This window comes from Melanerpes formicivorus, unplaced genomic scaffold, assembly GCF_026170545.1.
Source record: "Melanerpes formicivorus ecotype bairdi unplaced genomic scaffold, bMelFor1.0.p_v2 SCAF_24, whole genome shotgun sequence".
Lineage (NCBI taxonomy): Eukaryota > Metazoa > Chordata > Aves > Piciformes > Picidae > Melanerpes > Melanerpes formicivorus.
This window is the reverse complement of record NW_027142376.1, coordinates 5,678,122-5,695,312: the sequence shown is the minus strand read 5'-3', so window position 1 is coordinate 5,695,312 and position 17,191 is coordinate 5,678,122. Positions and strand designations below refer to the sequence as shown.

At 45.4% G+C, this 17,191-nt stretch overlaps 1 protein-coding gene across 1 annotated transcript in view; it reads right to left on the bottom strand.

Moving 5' to 3' along the window:
* Window positions 1-9,003, bottom strand: part of STAC (SH3 and cysteine rich domain) — an 80,286-nt gene extending 71,283 nt beyond the window's left edge. The window contains exon 1 of the mRNA XM_068152720.1: window positions 8,722-9,003. Coding sequence (XP_068008821.1) covers window positions 8,722-8,829 — 108 coding nt within the window. The 5' untranslated portion in view covers window positions 8,830-9,003. The remainder of the gene's footprint in view (window positions 1-8,721) is intronic.
* Window positions 9,004-17,191: the final 8,188 nt, after the last annotated feature.

Here is a 17,191-nt window from a genome sequence, read left to right as displayed (position 1 = left end):
AAGTATTTCCAGCTAAATTAAATTAAAGGAAAAATGAACCACTAAGCCAAGGGGATAGTTTCTGATATGCTACATTCCCTTGAAATTCCCAGCCTTCAGCACTCTCAGGTCTCTTTAGAGCATGTCACACATTGGAGTGAGACACAAAAGGACACAAGCTAGGGTCCAGGTGAAGGTATGAAGGTCTTAGCAATGGTCTGGAAAGCAGCATAGCTCTGTGCACAGGCTACTGCACCTGCTAAGGAATGCTGACCCTCTGCAAATGCTGAGGGCTGATGAACACAGATTGCCATGGATTTGTGGAACAGCCTTGGCCTTTGCTAGGTTTGAGGTAGGAGGCTAGAGACATGCTTCATTGACAAACATCACTGATCAGAAATGGCCAAATACTTGGCCATGTGTAAGAGCCACAGAATTTCTTCAAAGCAAACCTGGAGTTTGAAAAGAAAAGAGATAAAAAATATTCTATGAATGTCTGCTCCAGGCAAGCTGCATGAAACCAGTTACCTCAAACAGGAAATTTGGAATAAGCAAAAAGTCCAAAAAAAGAATAGTGAGAAGGGGAATAAGAGGAAGAAAAGGGAGGGCAAAAACCCAGCAGTAGTGTACAAAGAGAGCTGGAGATTTAAAGCACAGTTCCTTAGGTCTAAGCATGTCAAGGAAAGCTGAGCAAGTCCTTGCAAAAGGTATTTAAGGAAATGTCAATGGATTAATTCAGGTCAGGAACAGAAAAGGAAGAAACAGGCTGTAGTACAGTAAGGATGTGATAAAAGGTTGGCTAAGAACTTCAACAAACACTTCATCTTACTTTTTTTTCCCCCTCTTTTTTTTCCAGAACAGTGATCCTCAGGCAAAATAATAGGAATAATAGGAAGGAGGTGGCAGAAATGGACAGTGGGACATGAAACCAGCAGTTCAATTTGTCTGCTCAGGTGGAAGTGAGAACAGAAACTGGTTCATCTCCATCACAGAATTTGACTTTGGAAGTGTAGGAACAAGTTTCCTCAGGAAGCTTTACCAAACCAGAAATTACACAAAGTGAAAAAGTAGAACAGAAATCTGTTTTAAGAAGCATGAAAAGCAACTCCAGGAAATACAGGTTTGTAGAGCTGACCTCAGTAGTACTTGGATAAAAACAAATGAAGAAATAAGAAGTAGATCCTTCTGGACCAGTTGTGAGATAAAACAATTGTCTCAACAGGGAAAATGTGTTGGGTCAAAGACAGAGTCTATTTGGGTTTCATTAAAATTATTGAACAGGTTATCAAAAGGGAATTTATTAGTCAAGACTGAAGAGAAGGGAAGCAGTGAAGAAATTCTAAGGAAAGCTCACTAGGAGATGGTTACTGCTGAAAGGAGAAGATTGAAATAAGGGTGTTGGAGTTCTTCAAATAATAATGCTGGCCTAATCTTGGAGAGAATCTTGCTCTCCACACTTTTATTACTGAGTTTGATGAGGCGTGTCATAAGGCCATTTGCTTCTGGCATGAGGTTGGAGGCACTGCCAAAACTGAGGATGCCTGGGGCTTGAGGGATGGAGTCACGGAAATGTAATGGACTTCAGCTGTGGAACAGCAAGCTTGTGCACCGGAGACCGGATTCCAACCACTCTAGTTGAGGATAGACAAATGTATCCTGGAGCTGCTGAAAAATAGAAGGTCAGCCTCTGGTTGTCCAAAGAACGACTTTGGGAAAGTTAGTGACGCATTATTGATACTCTACAAGGTGTCATGCAGAACAGCAAGCACAAGTTCAGTCACTCTTGCTCAAGAAGGAATTTTCAGAACACAGGTACCTGGAACTGCCGCTAGATTGGATGAACAATGCAATGTTTATGTCAGCCTGGCTTGTTTAGTATAGAAAATCAAAGGCTAGGAAGAGGCATGAAAGTCTGTTCCTGCATGTTGGAAACCTGCACCAAGAATGGAAAAGAGATGTGTAGGCTAAAGCAACATTATCCAAAATTACAATGTCACACAAGCTGGCCAGAAATGGGCTGGAAGTAAAGGGAGCGAGGAGCGGAGGGCACTCCTTCGCCACAGGAGAATATAGGTGTTGAGAGAGCCTTTTAAAAGTAGTGGCAAAACCTATGGGATCAATGGGATTACCTTATGAAATAGAATACAGCCTAAGAGACTGAGAAGGCAGGGTGGACTGTCTTCCAGCTTTGAAAAGAACTCTGTTGTGCTTTTCAGTAAATCCCTTTTTAGCCACAGCAGATTTCCATTGTAGGATATTTAGTTGCTGCAAGGTAAGAGACATTCTTCTTTATTTTGGCAATGCTGAAAGCATGTTTAGAAAAGAATGAACTGACAACATTTCTGTTTTCCCTCAGATACCCCAAGGTGTCTGGGAACTGATCTGACATGTGTTTATCAAAGAGAAGACCAATACCAGAGCGTTTCCTTCTTTCCTTGAAAGAAGGCAAAATGAACCTAAAGACAAGAACAAGTCTGCTCGAGCAATTATAGATAAAGTATTACCTTCCTGCTCTTAATGAAATCTTCCTGTATGTAATTTGTCCTCACACTTCATCAAAAGACATAAAACCACTTAGCTCATTTCTTCCCCTTACTCACCATTTTATACAGAGGCATGGATGTAGGAGCCAGAGGAACCCTTTTTGTCCTCTCCCTTCCCAGGACTTTTTAAGCTGCTTGGTATTCCCTTGAAGACTACAGCAGTAGTTTACATTCTGGGTATTTATCACTGGTGCAGAGAGTGAAACACTAACTGTACACCATACTCCCTGCCCTTTTAAAATATTAATTGATGAGTAACCATCTATGGAGCCTCATAAAGTATTAACTCTTTAAGCAGGGAAGATCTCTGTCTAACAGAGGAGCACAAATCCTACCTGATTTAAATCCCACACAATCCCATTAAAAATCCAAGGAGTTTTAAGCTGTTTCTGTTAGCTCACAATCTAATATGAACAGCTGGATTTGACATCTCCGATATGCAATACTGCTCTATTGGACCAACAGGGCAGAGGAAAGTAAGTTCAATCTTCTTGACCAGAGCAGGGATATCATAGAATCAATAAGGTTGGAAAAGACCTCAGAGATCATCAAGTCCAACCTAAAATAATATAAACTAAGCTTGCATCTTGCACTTCAATGTTTCATCCTTCCCTTGATTTGTGGCTTCTCAGAAACTTTTCATCTACTACACAGCAAGTCTGTTAGCATTTGGACAATTGCACCACACCTCCTGAACTGCCATGCCTGAATTTAAAGATAATGCTCTGCATTTCCTTGAACAGCACATAGAAGGCTCCTTTATGATGCAAAATACATAGTCCAGGTGCCTCATTTATTTGGAGGCCTAGTGTGATTGGTTTGTTGGTTTTGCTTTCCCCCACATCTCAGCTATTCAACTCACCTAACTGACCTGAGTGCAAGTGATTTATTAAGCCCATGGATCTATGGTGCAGAGGGAAAAAGCATAGATGGAAATTGGCAAAGCTGTGACACCAATATTTGGTCTTTGTAGATATCCACTGATATTTGTACATGAAACTTTTACATGTCAGATTGCCTGCAATGGCAGGGGCAGGAATTGATAACCCTTCAGGGGTGTATGAGGGAGACTGAAAGTTGTTTAACAGACTTGAGCATTAATAACTTGAAGATCAGCAGAGCGGACTGATCCTGTTGGTACCAGCTCAAACATTAGAGATCACTGAATCACAGAATTGTCAGGGTTGGGAGGGACCTCAAAGATCATCTAGTTCCAACCCCCTTCCCATGGTCACTAGATCAGTTTGCTGATAGCCACATCCAGCCTGGCCTTCAAAACCTCCAGGGATGAGGCTTCCACTACCTCCCTGAGCAACCTGTGCCAATCTCTCACCACCCCCATGGGGAAGAACTTCTTCCTAACATCCAATCTGAATCTACTCACTCCTAGTTTTGCTCCACCCCCCCAGTCCTATCACTCCCTGACACCCTCAAAAGTCCCTCCCCAGCTTTCTTGTAGCCCCCTTCAGATACTGCAAAGCCACAAGAAGGTCTCCTTGGAGCCTTCTCTTCTCCAGACTGACCAACCCCTACTTTCTCAGTCTGTCTCCACAGGAGAGGAGCTCCAGCCTTCTGATCATCCTTGTGGCCTTTCTCTGGCACCAGATCTTTCTTGTAATAGAGGCTCCAGAACTGGATACAGTGCTCCAGGTGGAGTCCCGTGAGAGCAGTGTAGAGGGGCAGAATCACCTCTCTTGACCTGCTGGCCACACTTCTCTTGGTGCAGCCCAGCATATGGTTGGCTCAAACCACATCTAGGACTTAAAATGGTAAAAGAATTTTCTAAGGAATACACTGTTGCCTATGAATAGTCCCAGCCATTATTCACAACACAGTGAGTATCACCTGTCTTACACTTCAAGGAGTCAGAAATGGGCTCTCTCCTCTTCCTAGAGAAATGTCACTTCCATACAAGAAGGACAAAACTAACAGAGTTATGTGCCAACTCTGCCAAACATAAAGAAATGCTGCCAGGTGTAGGAACATCTCTTTACACACACATTCCTTTAAATTCTATTTTTCTTTGCTAAATCCCAAGGTGTCTTCACATAAAAGACATCAGAAATGTGATCTCTGATTGCTAGCACTACATTTCTGCTTTTATGGCTAAGGTAGTGATTGTACAAGTGTGCAGTGTGTCCTTGATGGTTACCACCAGGAGGAAATTTTCCCTTAGGATTCACTAGTTAATGACTTCCTTCCCTGCCGAGTTTCATCATCATCATCATCATCATCATCATCATCATCATAATAATAATAAACCAGGTTGGAAGAGACCTTCAAGATCATCGTGTCCAACCCATCAACCAATCCAACCCACCTAAACAACTAAACCATGGCACCAAGCACCCCATCAAGTCTCCTCCTGAACACCTCCAATGATGGTGAGTTGTAAATCTACAGAAGGCTTTGTCAGCTTGGTAATTTGGAAACCAGATATGAGGGACCCGAACAGGTGGGAGCCATAACTGCAACCATAGCAGTGCGATCAGATCAGCAACTACAGATCTAGATATGGTACCCTCAGAAAATTACCCTAACAAACTTGAGGTATCCACTCAAGGCATACTTAGGTGTGAAGAAAATGTTTTCAAGAGCCAATAAATTAATTTAATAAATTAATTATTAGGTTTGTAACATGCTTAGCTATTCAAGAGATGATTTTCAGCCGAGCAGTGGTATCTATAGTGCTACAGGATGGCTCAGCTGCAGCGTGCTTCAGACACCTATTTGAAGTTACAGTATTGAGCACTGGAGGTGCTATGTGTAAAGGGGGACATAAAAACCAAAGGACATTATAGAGCAATATACCATTAAGGTAAGTGCAGGTAGAACACATAAATGGGCTTGCTCTTAGGGCCCACGAAATGTGGTGGACTGAGAGTGTATTTGCATTTCCTCATTCTGGGAGGTGTACTGAAGTCCAGGCGTTAGTGGTGCTCATGGGAAGTAGGACATGTATGGGAACATCTGAGACAGCTGGGGATGTTCAGTCTGGAAAAGAGGAGGCTGAGGGGAGACCTCATTGCACTCTACAACTACCTGAAAGGAGGTTGGAGTGAGGAGGAGGCAGCCTCTGCTCCTTGGTGGCAAGCAACAGGACCAAAGGAAATGGTTTCAAGTTGCACCAGGGGAGGTTCAGGCTGGGTGCTAGGAAATATTCCCTCACAGAAAGGGTTCTCAAAGATTGGAATGGTCTGCCCAGGGCAGTGCTGGAGTCACCCTCCCTGGGGGTGTTCAAGTGGCTTGTTGACCTGGTGCATAGGGACACGGTTTGATGTTGACACTTCAGTGCTGGATTGAGGGTTGGACTGGATAAGCTTTGAGGTCTTTCCCAAGCAGACACATTCTGTGATTCAGTGAGTTTAGCCTTTCAGCAGCTGTGGGTGCTCACCAGCACACATGCACTGGAAAGGGTGGTGGGAGGCTTCAGCATTTACTAAACTGAGCTGACCCCCTGTGACAGGGGTGTATGACTAACTTGAGAGTCATTCTTCCAAATTTCACCCAGTAGCCTGAAGTTCTTCCTCTCAAGCACATTCTAGTCAGGAATTGCAGTATCTCCTCTGTGCCATCTTCCAAGTACAGCCTGGGGTGCGCTGGGTAAGTCTTTTTCTGGGCTTTAGTAGCAGAAGGAACCACGTGCCACGGTTGTCTGCGATTACACAGGACTGGCAGCAAGCTTGTTGCATCATTAGTTCTACATCAGTTTTACAAAATGGTTTTTCTGTTGAAATGTTTTCAAGTGTACTTTGAAGGTGGCTATTATCCACGTTGTTTCTGTTCCTATATTTGGAGTCCTAATAATGTTTAGCCACAGAAACAAGCCACTGTGGGGTAATTAGACACTGCACAAACTGTTCTGCAGTAACTGCAGCAAACATGAACTTGTTAACCTATGCAACACAGAGTACTTGAAGCAAGCTTAGCCCTCTGTGAATGACAGGATAGCTCCCTCAACAGGGAACACTGTGGGATAAAAGCTTGCTCACAGTCCCTCGGCAGGCACTGACTTATGCCTTTGTCAAAGTCCTTGGCTTTTGAAACACATTGGTTCTGCTGGAAACTAAAACCAAGCACAAACAGCATCTTTATGAAATCAGCCTGCTGTTTACTAGGACTGAAAAAAGCAAGCTTATCTCACTACCTCTGTGATCACAATGTTCTCTTGACTCCATCTACTGAAACAACAGCACAGTGTGCTTCCTGCTAGTGTTTGCAGTTCCACACTAAGTGTGCAGATGATGTGTTCACTACAAATACCTGTATGCAAGTCATGACAGCAGCTGCACAGTCACAGCTTTTGCCTCTTCCAGTGCATGGCTTCAAATTCTCCCAAGACTGCCATGACTGATGATAGCCACATTTGATTATAAACCAGTTTGTAGCCTCTCTGCTCCCTGGTCACACGTGCCTAATTGCTACTGTCATCCTGGCAGGCACATGGATGGACAAACAGTGAGCAGGAGCCCTACAGGCAGCACTTTCTCTCTGTGCAGTGTTTGTGCCGGTCAGTTCATCTTGGGCACAGTGTTTTGTGAGCCACTGGGAAAGTCCCTCATGTACCGTCACAACCAAGTGCCTGCCCATGTGAGTGGCACCTCAAGCTTCGTAATCACTGGCCCAGCACTGAGTGAGGACCACGACTGGGAGTACAGGGAGTATGCAATCCACCAGGGCCTGTGCACAGCCCAACACAGATGGGGAGCTATTGCTGGCAGGGCAGTGAAGGCTGCAGGTGCCTTTGGGACCTCACTGGAGAGAGGTTGAGTTTCCCATTAGACAAATAACAATCCAGCAATTCAAGAAAAGTGGTCTTGGGGGGGATATAGGTACTGATCAACCAGATCCCTTTAGAGTCTGGGGTTAAACCACTAACCTGCTTACTTTTGTTTCCCATTAACCAGGAAGACTGCAGCAATGTCCCAGTAGTACTGAATGTGTACAGTGACTAGTTCTGGGAGAGCTTTTCTCTTTTGAAGAGCCTGTTTTACACAGGTAACACCTCAGCTCTCCTTCTTGGGAGTGTAGCATCTAATTAAAAAAAAATCAAATAAAAAAATCCCAAGGCCAGGTCAGAGCTCTATCCACACAGACAGATCATTTTGACTCACTCCAGAAACCCAGCTAGAACTGTGCAAGAACCTAGCAGTCTTCCCACATCAGACCCATACAGCCACTGCCTGTAAACTCAGGCCAGCACAAACCTTCCCTTGTCAAGGAGCTGTTTTGCTCATGCATTGCCTCCTAATGCTCTAGCCAGCTGTAAGCTCCTAATGACACAAACCTCCCTGTTCTTACATGTCTACTCAGCACATGGCATCACCATGAGGTTCACAGGAAGTTCTGTCAGGTGCTATCATGGTATCAATTATAAGTAAGTAATAGAGGATCAGTGGAACCAGAATACCCAGGTAAGCTACAAAGAACATTCATTATGTAAGGTTACTGCATTTCTCCTTTTACCTCTCTAACTTCCAAGTAGGATACCAGCAGGCAGAAAAACTTTTCCTAAGCAAGTCCATTAATAATTCAGAGGCCATGCCATTTCAGCTGGATGTTGGTTTCCAGGAATGTAAACTTAGACATGTTTTAAAAATAATAAACAAATAAAAGGCTGTGAAAATAAAAATCCTTTTATGGCTGGTGTACATAAGGATTACTGTGCCCAAACTGTCACATCCTGTTCCAACTACTGGCTCCTTACACAGTGAAAGTTCACTGATGTGTCTGACAGAGAAGGTGAGGCAGGTAAAACACCACAAGCCCCCAGGCAAAATTCTCTTCTCTGAAAATGTGAGAAAAATCAATCTTTCCAACCACGAACAAAACCCTTTAAATGATCTGATGCTCGGTGTGAAAACAGCTAAGCACATCTATTGGCATCGATCCCCTCTCTGAGCCCTACCACTCTCCCAGACCCCTACCATAACGAGGGGAAAACAGAAGCAGAAATCCCCAACCCCAACCATCTCCAAATCAGGTATTCTCCCAATCCGGAGCCTGAACTGCCCAGGTGACAGGGAGAATTCAGAAGGAGCGTCAGGGCAGACACCGCAATCAGAGGTGGCTCATAGCACTCTGCTGCTGAGCCTGGCACAGGGTTCCAAATAAAAATCAAAGCGAACACATCTCTCCTGAAAACAAGAAAGGAGTGAAAAATAAATACATTTAAAAAAGAAAATCATTCTCTAAGTACCTTTGATTCCTGGCTTGTAGTTGATGCTGGGGACGGGGGCTGCTCCACTTCATTCTCTTTCTCCACACTATCCACGCTGACTTCAGTCGTGCTGCTCGGAGGAATCATCTTACCTCCCAAACGCTGCTACTATCAGGAAGACAGCTACAGAGCTTTCCTGCTTCTTTTCATTTAATGCCCTCTTTCTTCTCTGCTCTTCTAGAGCAAATGAACTCCGTCCGCTCGGTTTCACTACATTTGTAAGGCTAGAATTCTCTGGATTTTCCTTCCCCCCCACTTCCTTCTCTTTCCTCCCTCCCTCCCCTCCCCTATGCAATTCAGCTGCGAGGCGAGTAAGTTATCGATGGCTCCGCAGCCCAGTTGCGTGTCTGCTTCTGCTTTGTGCCCGACCCTCCTTCCCCCCGCGCAGAGCGCGGGGACCTGGAGCAGAGTCGTGACCGCCAGCCCCGCGCTCGGAGGGGAGCGAGTGGAAGCAGAAAGCCCGAGCCAGGCAGCCGCACACGGGGCACTGGAGGGAGGAGTTGTATTTCTAACGCTGTGAATAGCCCTGGAGAAGCATGTGCTGTCATAGTAGTGAAAGAAAGCAACGTGTGCGTGCACATGCACGCAGAGACAGAGTGTGCCTGAGCTTTGGAAGCGTTTTTACCTTTGATCAGGCTGGAGAAGACAGAGTTTGAAGGGCAGATTTATATTCTTGCATGTCTTTTCCTGAAGAAGGGCTATAGAAACAGGGCAGAAAAATGAGGCTTCCCCTTTACCTTGTCCCAGAGAAGATGATTTAAAATGATAGCTCCCCAGTGTTTCTACAGCTCTTACCTTGCCTTACATCCCAAACTTGATAGCAGGTAACAGGACAGCGTCCAGGGAGAGTCACCTGTGGATCCACGTGTTCTTTGCTCCCCTCCTGGTTAGGGAAGCCCAGCCCTGGGCCATGCATACGCAAGTAAGGTCAGCCGCAGCTCCCACTGCCGTGCACATCCTATACGTGTAGGTTGTCATAGCGATAACACTCTGCCGGGCAGCGACGGAGCAGAGGCAGCCATCGGGAAAGGCCTGCTGGCTTCCCCCAGTGCTGTCATCCCCGAGGATGAGGAACCTGAAGTAAACCTTGGGGCTGTAGTAGTACTGGCAGAAGGTCAGCATGACTTTGCTGGCTGGCTCAGATTGCTTTATGTTGCTTGAGGTTTTGCCTCTGATTTAAATCTGCTGCAAAGGTGCTTGTCAGCTCTCTTCCCTGCTGCTGCATCAACGTCTACGTTGTGAAAGGCTGAATGGATGCACTCCACACCTGACACATGCTTTGCAGTGCAGGAGCTGCTCCACATGGCTGGTGGAGATGCTTCCTTAATTTAAAGGAAACAGAATACAAGGAACTCAAACATGTTTCCAATAAGCAATACTGACATCTGGAAAGTAAGCTGAAAACAAAACAAAACAAAACAAAACAATCATTTAGTGGATCTATACTACAGGTACAGGTGTTTGGAGGTGATATGCTGAGGTCTGAGTCAGAGAGGACCTTGGAGCTCTGGGAGAGGGCTTCCCTTCCAGCCCCTTCCCTTAGAAACACAGTCGCTACCTGGAGCTGCCTGGCAGGCTCCCTCCACCTGAAATAATCCACTTGTGAAATTGAAGGGAAGTTTTCAAGATACTTGAGGTTATATGGAAGAAAGCCAGAGCAAAAATTGCTCTGTAGCATCTGTGGTCTTAATAACTATGCACAAGCTAGGGGAAAAAAATAAAAATAAAGAAAAATAATCTTTTCTTTGAATCCCCAATGAATTGCAGTTAGGTGGAGGGGAAAGGCTTTCTTTGTTTGAAAGAGAGCACCTAAGTAAGATGCTGAAATCTGGAGCAGGCAATGAGTGTACAATGCTATTTGTGCAGCTGCTTCAGAGCAAAAGTGCATCTTCATCTGCCAGTAGAACCCATTGCTTGGCCTGTTGTCCCTAACACCATCACAGAGATCAGTCGAGACCACTGCTTGCTGTTGAGGCAGTGTCAGTGACAACTGAGACTGAAGCAAGGAAACACAGAGCTCAGAAGAGCAGATTCAGCAGGTTAGTTAAAAAAAGAAATATTTCCAAGGGTTTGGTTTCTAAACTGCAGCAGTGTCTTAGACTGCTCTGTTCAGCGCTGGAGGGATTCTCTAGGTGCAAAGCTTGTTTCTTCCACTCAGCAAGTGAGATTTGGGCTTTGCAGTAAAATCAGCTTCTTAGCAATGAGCAGAGACTGGGCAGAGCCACAGTTTGGGAAAATTAGGGCAGCTGTGGGCAATGGAGACCTTAGCAGAGCAGCGTGGATGGAATTATCCAGCTCTGTCAATGCCATCCTTCTTTGATGCTCCAGCCTAGCTCAGCCAAGTCAGGACAAGGGCGTGGGGTCTGCCCCCTGCAAGGTCAGTTCTGTGTGCTCAGCCCTGTGACAGGTGAGCCACTAGTTATTGTCTGGCTCCCCATCAGTGCTGTGATCCAGGTGCTCAAAACCATCCTCTTCTGCTGAACTTGTAAGGTCACCTTTGGAACAGATCTCAAATGGCTGGTAAGCAGTTAATGCTCTAAGTGTGGTAAAATCCTCCACACATGCTGTGTGAGAAGCCTGCAACGTCATGCCTGTGTCAGTGACTTATCATACCACTCTCTATTCTCTTTTCTTGTTGTTGTTGTTGTTGTTTTACCAAATCAGTACTGACACCTGCTGCACTCCCTCTCTTCTCTCAATTACTCACTTGTCAACCACGACTAATCCGTCAGTTTCTTGACAATTAGCCTGGGAAAGATGAGTCAAACCGAAAATCTTACCCAAAAAAGCAAAAATAAGACAAAAAGGAAAAGAAGCTGGATTTCTTTTACTTCCTTCCACAGGAACTGTATACTGGGGGTGGGGGGGTGGGGGGGAATCAAACACTTGGTATCACCAAAGAGCATGATCAAATTAGATGAATCTACATCTCTCTTGCTTCACTCCAGTGAGATTGGACTCGTGGTTGTTGCCAATCAGTCTTTAAGTGAAGGTACTCAGCAGAAATGTGAGCACTGCAGCGCAGCGCTAAAGCAAGAGGAAATGGAACAGCTTCACTAGTGAAGAGATGAGTGTAAATTTCTGGAAAGGCAATTTGGATGAATAAAACATGAGAGCCAGCCCTCAGCTGAAGTTTTTGCACTGCGTAAAGGCGCCCGAACGCCTCCCGGAATCGCTGCCAAGATGGGTGGTCCGAGTGCGACCGTATGGGTGCTGTGCTTCTGGCTGCACACACGGTGGTGACAGGGTGTGATGATACTGAGCGCTTCTCTGTGCTGGGCCTCCAGCAGTTCTCCTGAGGCTCTGGCTGCAGCTGGTGTGATAAGAGCAACCCAGTGTCTCCCTACACCAGGAGTGTATACACACTGCTGTGTTGTTGAGTCCTACCTGCTGAAGTGCTCCACAGTGGCAAGATGAAGCTGGTGAAGGAGTTTTGGTCCATGCTCTGTTCTTCACCTTCTTTTTCTGGTACAGACATTCCTCTGAAATATTTGAGTGCAAAAAAGGTACATGAATAGAGCTTGATTTCACCCAAAGGAAAGTATGAAATCAAAAGATGTTGTTCCTAGTCAGACCTCCATGCATGTGCTAGACTAAAAATAAGCATTAAAATGGAGAAAGGGAGCTATAGATGTCATTATCGGCTGCCTGGTGAATGCACCATCCCATACTGCTGAGCAAAGGAGGTACAAGAGAGCGTAGCACACTGCTGATAAATGGCACAGATTTTAACCACTAATACCTTTCCAGAAAGGCACAGAGCAGTGAGAAAGCAGGCTGGTTGCCACCAAAGCAGGGCTCTTGAGGGAAAAAGGAATTAAGGCTGCTGAGAGTCCAGTTTCCAAGTGGATGCAGACTGAATGTGACAAGAAAGTATAAGACATAGACAAAAAGGTTCTGGCATTTGCAGTGAAACCTGATTAACCTTCTCCTCAAGCCCCTCAGTCCAATTTGTGAGTATTTCAGGTAAGAAATAGTCTCTTCATTTCTTGGTCAAGTCTGTTTTGTCTGTATGGAAACTGGCAACAGGATAACCCTCTAGTGCCATCATGATGGCACTCTTGGCATGGTTCATCTGGCCCGATGTGCTGGTGGCTGTCTTCACTAGGCTCTCCTCTCAAATATCTGTTACCACCCACAGTTGGCTACTAGACTGCAAACACCAGACACATGCTCCTCAGAATCACTGAAACATTCAGGTTGGAACAGACCCTCAGGATCACCAAGTCCAACCCAGAACCCTACTCTACAAGGATCACCCCTAAACCATATCCCCAGGCACCACATCCAAACCACCTTTAAACACATCCAGGCTTGATGACTCCACCGCCTCCCTCATTCCACTGAGCTGACCACTCTCTCTTACTCCAGTGGAGTATCTGCCTGTGTTTCCAAGTAGTAGCCATGTAGGCACTTCTCAGTAGCAGAGGAGATGATACTAAACTGCTGTCAGGTGGCTGGGTGGTTTGGTTATAGTCACACCCCCCTTGCTGGCTTTCAGTCCAGTCTTGGCAGTTCATTGAGCAGCTAATGAAGGAACTCCATCCTCAACCCCCCCTTCCATGTTCTGCGTGTCAAGACCATGTAAGGGCTACAATCATCAGCTCCTCAAACTGGAAGCACAAGCTGGGCAATGCTCTGAAAGCACTCCCAGGACTAATAGGATACTGGTGGTTTGCATTTTGAGTAAAAAAGGTCTAAAAGCACTTGTGGAGCTGAAAGCATCAACCTCCCACTGCTCCAGGGAGTGGCTATACTGTGGCGAATGAGTAATGGTGGAGGAAGCCAAACCAACAGACTTGGGCTTGTATTTAAGCAGGGAGAGAAGTGGAACCTCTGCCTGATTCTTCATTTCAAAACCCTCTTGCTCTCCCTCTGCAGCAGTGCCATGGGGAGTGATGCAGAGATCACGCTGCCTTTTGGGACGACTTCAATCTGTGTTTCAGAGAGCTTACTGTGAGACCAAAACACTGCTACCCAGAGCAGGGTAGAGCAGGAGGAAGAAGAGTGCTGCATCCTCTGGTGACAGCAAAAAACATTTGAGGAGGGGAAAAGAGGATGTAATTATAAAAGATGGAATTTCTCCAAGATACAACATGTAATATGTTCAGACTTACAAAAAGCATTGCAATACCTTTAAATAACCAGCGACAGTCCCGACCTGATTTTACATCTCTGCTGGCAGTATGATTCCTCCTCACTTTTTATAGGAATGGGATATAAAAAGCAGCCTGTGGAATCAGCAGCACCATTTCCTGCAATGCACAGATGCTCCTAGAAACTCCGGCCATTTGATAACCATTTACTGACCCTGTCTGATGTGACCATAGCATGAAAGCCCCACACTAGCTCAACGGGTTGCAGCAGGGGTGAGGTGGCTGTGCACTAAATCCTTTCAGGGTATCCATCCTCCAAATATTTAAAGAGATAATGAATATATGACAATTAATATAATCTCTTCTACCTTTTTTTTTGCTTTAACCTCAATTCTGTTCCCTTGGGTAGTCATTAAGATTCTTCCTGATGGCTCTTGGACTCAGAAAGGTCTCTTGTAATCAAACTAAACCAGTCAGCTCTACCTGCCTCTTTTCTCAGCCTCTTCTAGGATGGAACAGGAGGAATCATAGAATGGTCTGGGTAGGAGGGGACCTCCAAAGGTCATCTAGTGCAACCCCCTGCAGTAAGCAGGGATATACTCCATTAGATCAGGTTGCCGAGAGCCCAGTTGAGTCGAGTCTGACCTTGAATATCTCCCATAGGGTCACTACATTGGGTCTTGGGTTTGTTTTTTGGTTGGTTTTTGTATATTTGTTTGGTTGTGGTGGTGGTGGTGGTGTTTTTTGTGGGGGGGGGTGGGTGGGTTTGTTGGTTTGGGGTTTTTTTGTTTGTTGGGTTTTTGTTTGTTTGTTTTCTTTCCTGAAGGGCTTTTGATACAAGGAAGCTTTCAGTCACCTTTTTCCTTCCCAGAACTTCCTTGACCTGAATTTCCTCCGAATTCATTAGTCCAGTTGTTAGCCTTTCCACCCATGAGATGAGTATTACAGGTCTCAGGGCTTTGCTGGATTTGCCTCAGGTTACTGTTGTCTCCCTTCACTCTGCTGTTGAATACAGCCATCATAAGCTGTTTCCTGACTAACGTCACTGAAAATGCACTGAGAGCAACATTTTGCTCAGACTGTAAATAGAATCCAAAATAAGATCTGGCAAGCATGCCCAGCATAGCTGGTGCTGAACACCAGGCTATGTATATGCATTTTTTCTTATGGCTGTACCCCAAGGCTGAGCATGCACAGTATTTCCTGTATCAGGTAGTCACAGCCTGCCTGCCAATGTAATATTGAGGCACAAACATGAATGCTGAATGCAGAATGAACCTCATTGTCCACTGCAAACCTGCAGCAGTTCTGCCATCATCTTTTGCTTTGGAAGGCAAAGGGATTTCTCAGTGTACCACAGAATCACAGAAACATTCAGGTTGGAACAGACCCTCAGCCTCACTAAGGCTCACCCCTAAACCATATTCCCAAGCACCACATCCAAACAACCTCTAAACACATCCAGGCTTGGGGACTCAACCACCTCCCTGGGAAGCTCATTCCAATGCCCCAAATGAGCTTTGTCACGGAAATGAGGCTTCTGTACAAGGTGTGGTAGGACTTAGTTGGGCACAGCACATCTTCTGAAGTCCTTTGGACACTACAAGATGAAAACTTTTGTGGAAACATCAGAAATTATCATTATCAAGATTAACATTCCCCTCTATCGGATTAGTGCATGTGTCAACTGGAATAGAAGTGTGTATGATGAGGGTTGCCCACAGTTATGTAACAGATAATAATCCATTACAGCTCTCAAAAAAGAACAAAGGAAATAAATGCTCAGCCTGCTACAAATCTGATGGGAAAGTGAACACAGCTCAAACGCATTTATTGTTTTCTTCATTAAACCTTGACAAGATGCAAAATGTGAAAGATGCTGATTGTAACTGGGTTGTTATCTCTCTGCATAGTTACCAGTTCAAATTGAAACAGAGCTCAAATTTTGAATTGAATTAAAAAAAATTAAAAATTAAGTAAATCTTAAAACTGCTGCCAAAACTTCTCTATAATGATTGATATTATTTTAATAATAAAACAATCTTAGAGTCTATTAGTGGAGCACAGGTTGCCCAGGGAGGTGGTTGGAGCCACATCCCTGGAGATATTCAAGATGAGGGTGAACAGGGCTCTGGGCAGCCTGATTCAGTTGAGGATGTCCCTGCTGACTTCAGAGGGGGTTGGACTGGGTGAGCTTTGGAGGCCCCTTCCAACCCAGCCCATTCTACACTTCAACCTCATGAAGTTCAATAAGAGCAAGTGCAGGGTCCTGCATCTGGGTCGAGGCAATCCCAGGCACAAATACAGGCTGGGCAGTGACTGGCTGGAAAGTAGCCCTGAGGAGAGAGACTTGGGGGTGCTGGTGGACAAAAAGCTCACCATGAGCTCTCAATGTGCACTTGCAGCCCGCAAAGCCAATCAGATCCTGGGCTGCATCAGGAGAAGTGTGGCCAGCAGGGCAAGGGAGGTGATCCTCCCCCTCTACTCAGCCCTGGTGAGACCCCCCTGGAGTACTGTGTCCAGTTCTGGAGCCCCTATTACAAGAGGGATGTGGAGGTGCTGGAAGGTGTCCAGAGAAGGGCCACAAGGATGATCAGAGGGCTGGAGCTGCTCTGCTATGAGGACAGACTGAAGGAGTTGGGGCTGTTCAGTCTGGAGAAGAGAAGGCTCCGAGGTGACCTAATTGTGGCCTTCCAGTATCTGAAGGGGGCTACAGGAAGGCTGGGGAAGGACTTCTCAGGATCTCAGGTAGTGATAGGACTAGGGGGAATGGAATGAAGCTGGAGGTGGGGAGATTCAGGCTGGATGTGAGGAGGAAGTTCTTCCCCGTGAGAGTGGTGAGACCCTGGAATGTGTTGTCCAGGGAGGTGGTCGAGGCCCCGTCCCTGGGGGTGTTTAAGAGCAGGCTGGATGAGGCTCTGGCCAGCCTGATCTAGTGTGGGGTGTCCCTGCCCATGGCAGGGGGGTTGGAACTAGATGATCCTTGTGGTCCCTTCCAGCCCTGAATGAAACTATGAAACTATGAAACTATGATTCAGTGCAAAATTACAGCATAAAGATAATTTTGTCTTGGTAAAGACTATTACTATCCAATGAGTCTATCAAATACAATCAACATCTATTTAAAAGGATTCAGGTCAATTTATATTGGGGGGGGTGGGTGTGGGTGTGTGTGTCAGATCTCACTATTAAGTCTACCAACAGTGATAAAAATCACTGAACACTGTAGCTGAGAACCTTCCCAACCAGATTTTTTTCATAGACATAACATCTCTGGTTGAAGTGCTCCAATGCAAGTGATTGTTGTATTTTGTATCTTAAAGCAATAGAAAATGATATGATCATGTCCATTT